Here is a 3,060-nt window from a genome sequence, read left to right on the forward strand (position 1 = left end):
CCCCTGCCGGCTCACGTGCGTGCCGACCCCCTGCGCACCTGGCGCTGGCACAACCTGCTCGTCTCCTTCGCTCACTCCATAGTTTCTGGGGTCTGGGCTCTGCTGTGGTAAGTGACTCGGGGGAGTGAAGGTGGCTAGGGGATCCCAGCGCTGGGAGCTAGGACGGATTTCTCCCACCATTCACGGGTAGACTGAGGCCCAGCAGTCTCGCTTACGTCCCTATTTTGGATTCCTACCTACCCAGGAGCTGCAACGGCCCCCGGGGAGGGGGGGGATCTCACCTGGGAAACCAGAAGCACCTGGGTTTCGGCCAAACCCCTCCTAGCTCCCTAAGCAGCCAATAGCGCGGGAGCGAGTGGGCCCAGACTCCCCCGGGACTGGCAAGAACGATTGGGGAGTAGAGGGTCCTTGGGGGTGCCGAAATGAGAGCCTTCCTTCCCTCCCTTCCAGCATATGGCAGACCCCCGAAATGCTGGTGGAAATTGAGACGGCGTGGTCGCTCTCTGGCTATCTGCTAGTTTGCTTCTCTGCAGGTAGGACTTTTCCAAGAAGCATGAAGTCAGATGGAAGTTTTTCAATTCCATTCATGACCTTTTGCTCCATTCTTGTGCTAGGTTACTTCATCCACGACACAGTAGACATCGTGGTCAGCCATCAGACGGGGGCTTCCTGGGAATACCTTGTGCATCATGTCATGGTGAGAAGCCGTAGCAGGGGTGTAGACCTGATGCTCAGCCCAGTCCGAACCAGGGAGGGAGGTCCTATTAACGTAACCTACTTCTCACCCATCCCATGCCCTTTAACTTGCCTCATCTTAGAAGCTAGTACCTCCTTAAACAGACTGGAAATTCCACTCAGCCTGACCCTGTGGGCAGAGATCAAAGGCTGAATCATGTTCAAAAGTCTCTTATGTATAAACTACATGACAAATGTTATTCCTGGAGGAACAAGAAGTGACCATACACCCACCACCTTCAGAGATTTTTCTGTGGCTCCCTAACCCCCATTCTCTCTTGCCTTCTAGGCCATGGGTGCTTTCTGCTCTGGAATCTTCTGGAGCAGCTTTGTGGGTGGCGGTGTGCTCACACTGCTGGTGGAGGTCAGCAACATCTTCCTCACCATCAGGATGATGATGAAGATTAACAACGCCCAGGACCATCTCCTGTACCGGGTCAACAAGTACATCAACCTGGTCATGTACTTTCTCTTCCGACTGGCCCCACAGGCCTACCTCACCGGTTTCTTCCTGCAGTATGCAGGCCAGAGGAACCTGGGTGGCTTTCTACTGAGCATCCTGCTCATGCTGGACGTGATGATCCTCATCTACTTCTCCCGCCTCCTCCGCTCCGACTTCTGCCCAGAACGGGCCCCCAGCCAGCGGCACAAAGACAAATTCTTGACTGAGTGAGACACAAGACCAGACTCATGGCAAGCCCAGCCGGCACAGCCAAGGAGAGCAGCACCCCCACACTGGGGTGGCCAACCTCTCACTTGGACATCTGCAACCATTGAAAACACTATGAAAGTACTTCCCTGAAGTCTTTTTCTTAAGCAAAGGGTAAGGGAAGCAGCCAGACTGGTTGGACATGGTAAATGGGTGCGGGACAGGTTGTTACAGGAAAGCCAGCTAGCCAACCCACACAACACAACCCTGCATCTGATGCTAACAAACACTTTTGAAATTGTACCCCCACCCACCTCTAAACTGGTTGGCTTGTGTCTCCCAGAGATTTTTTTTTAAAGGGGGGTCATATAAGGTGTCCTGTTCTTTTCCTTCTACAGTCGAACTAATTCAGGCAAGTTCTGGTCTTAAGGCAACCTAAACTGGGTTACAAAACACCAGGAGCTGCTTCAGGTAGTACTATTCCCATAAGGGACGGGGCCAGCAAACGTTTGAGACAGAAGAGCCTATCCTTCACGACCTAAATGATTTATTTGGGAGACAACAAATGAAATCACTATTTTGTCAATAACCTTAATTGAAAAGTTTTCATTTTCAAATTTATTTACATCTTCCATTTTTACCTCAGAGCCACATGGCTCATGCGCTGCAGCTTGCCAACCCCTGCAATCAGGATGACAGTCACACCCAAACCCTGCAACTAGGTGTGTGCTATCACAAGGCTCCCCTCCCAGTCCACTCAGAACACAAGACAAAGACAAGAAGAGTATATCTTGAAAAAGTTTATATTTAGCATTAGCCAGCTGGGCTCACTTTAGATGATTCCAATCTGAAAAAGAAAAGGGAACTTTTTAACCAAGAGCTGCAATGTGAAGTTGAAATCTTAAGGTGAGGGTTGAGAGCTTGTTCTGGATAGGCAGGTGCCATCAGTCAGCCAGGACTCAGCACCACGTGTCGTTATCAGGCTTTGTCACTAGCAGGCATCATCTGCACCCAGGAGGTGGGCACTGAATCTGTTTAAGAGGAAACTTACTTTGTTGGCAACATCTAAAGCGTCATAGTCAGGAGCCAGTCGAACATATGCCTTCTTCTCACCGTCAGGCCTGTGACAGAAGGAAGCCTCAGACCTAGACGGTCAGCACCACCCCCTTCCCATCCTCCTGCCCTGCCCGTCGGCCCTTGGCGCATCAGTGGTTCCTTTGTTCGTGTCATTCTTTTCTCCAAATAGTGATTTTGTTTCCATCATCTGCGCGCGCATAGGGAGGGGGTCGAGAAACAATGCAGGTGACCAGTCGCTTTAGGAGCCAACCCTAGGAAATCCACCTGTTTCTAGAGCCTGCTACCAGCCTGACGCATCTGAGTCTGAGGAGCAGAACACCTGATACTCTCCCCTCTGTTCTCTGCTTTTGCAAACCATGTCAGGATTTCTGGCTCTTCACCATGGCCTGAACCTTCTCCTGATCCCATGGGGCCCCACTCACCTGATCAAGGTGTTGACTTTGGCTACGTCAATGTCATAGAGCTTTTTCACAGCCTGCTTGATCTGGTGTTTGTTGGCTTTGACATCCACAATGAACACAAGTGTGTTGTTATCTTCGATCTTCTTCATGGCAGACTCTGTGGTCAAGGGGAACTTGATGATGGCATAATGGTCCAGC

At 51.0% G+C, this 3,060-nt stretch overlaps 1 protein-coding gene and 1 non-coding gene across 2 annotated transcripts in view; one reads left to right on the forward strand and one right to left on the reverse strand.

The window, feature by feature from the left end:
* The window catches only part of TLCD1 (TLC domain containing 1), a 4,317-nt gene extending 2,338 nt beyond the window's left edge, over positions 1 to 1,979 (forward strand). Inside the window, exons 3-6 of the mRNA XM_004707328.2 lie at positions 3 to 107; positions 451 to 533; positions 615 to 697; positions 1,025 to 1,979. Coding sequence (XP_004707385.1) covers positions 3 to 107; positions 451 to 533; positions 615 to 697; positions 1,025 to 1,408 — 655 coding nt within the window. The 3' untranslated portion in view covers positions 1,409 to 1,979. The remainder of the gene's footprint in view (positions 1 to 2; positions 108 to 450; positions 534 to 614; positions 698 to 1,024) is intronic.
* Positions 1,980 to 2,584: 605 nt separating this feature from the next.
* LOC115872936 lies at positions 2,585 to 2,654 on the reverse strand. Its single transcript, XR_004048127.1, has one exon. It is a non-coding gene; the product is annotated as a small nucleolar RNA SNORD42 (small nucleolar RNA).
* Between the last annotated feature and the right edge of the window lie 406 nt (positions 2,655 to 3,060).

The sequence above is a fragment of the Echinops telfairi genome, unplaced genomic scaffold (assembly GCF_000313985.2).
Source record: "Echinops telfairi isolate 266 unplaced genomic scaffold, ASM31398v2 ScPeMD7_7458;HRSCAF=8496, whole genome shotgun sequence".
NCBI classification, from domain to species: domain Eukaryota; kingdom Metazoa; phylum Chordata; class Mammalia; order Afrosoricida; family Tenrecidae; genus Echinops; species Echinops telfairi.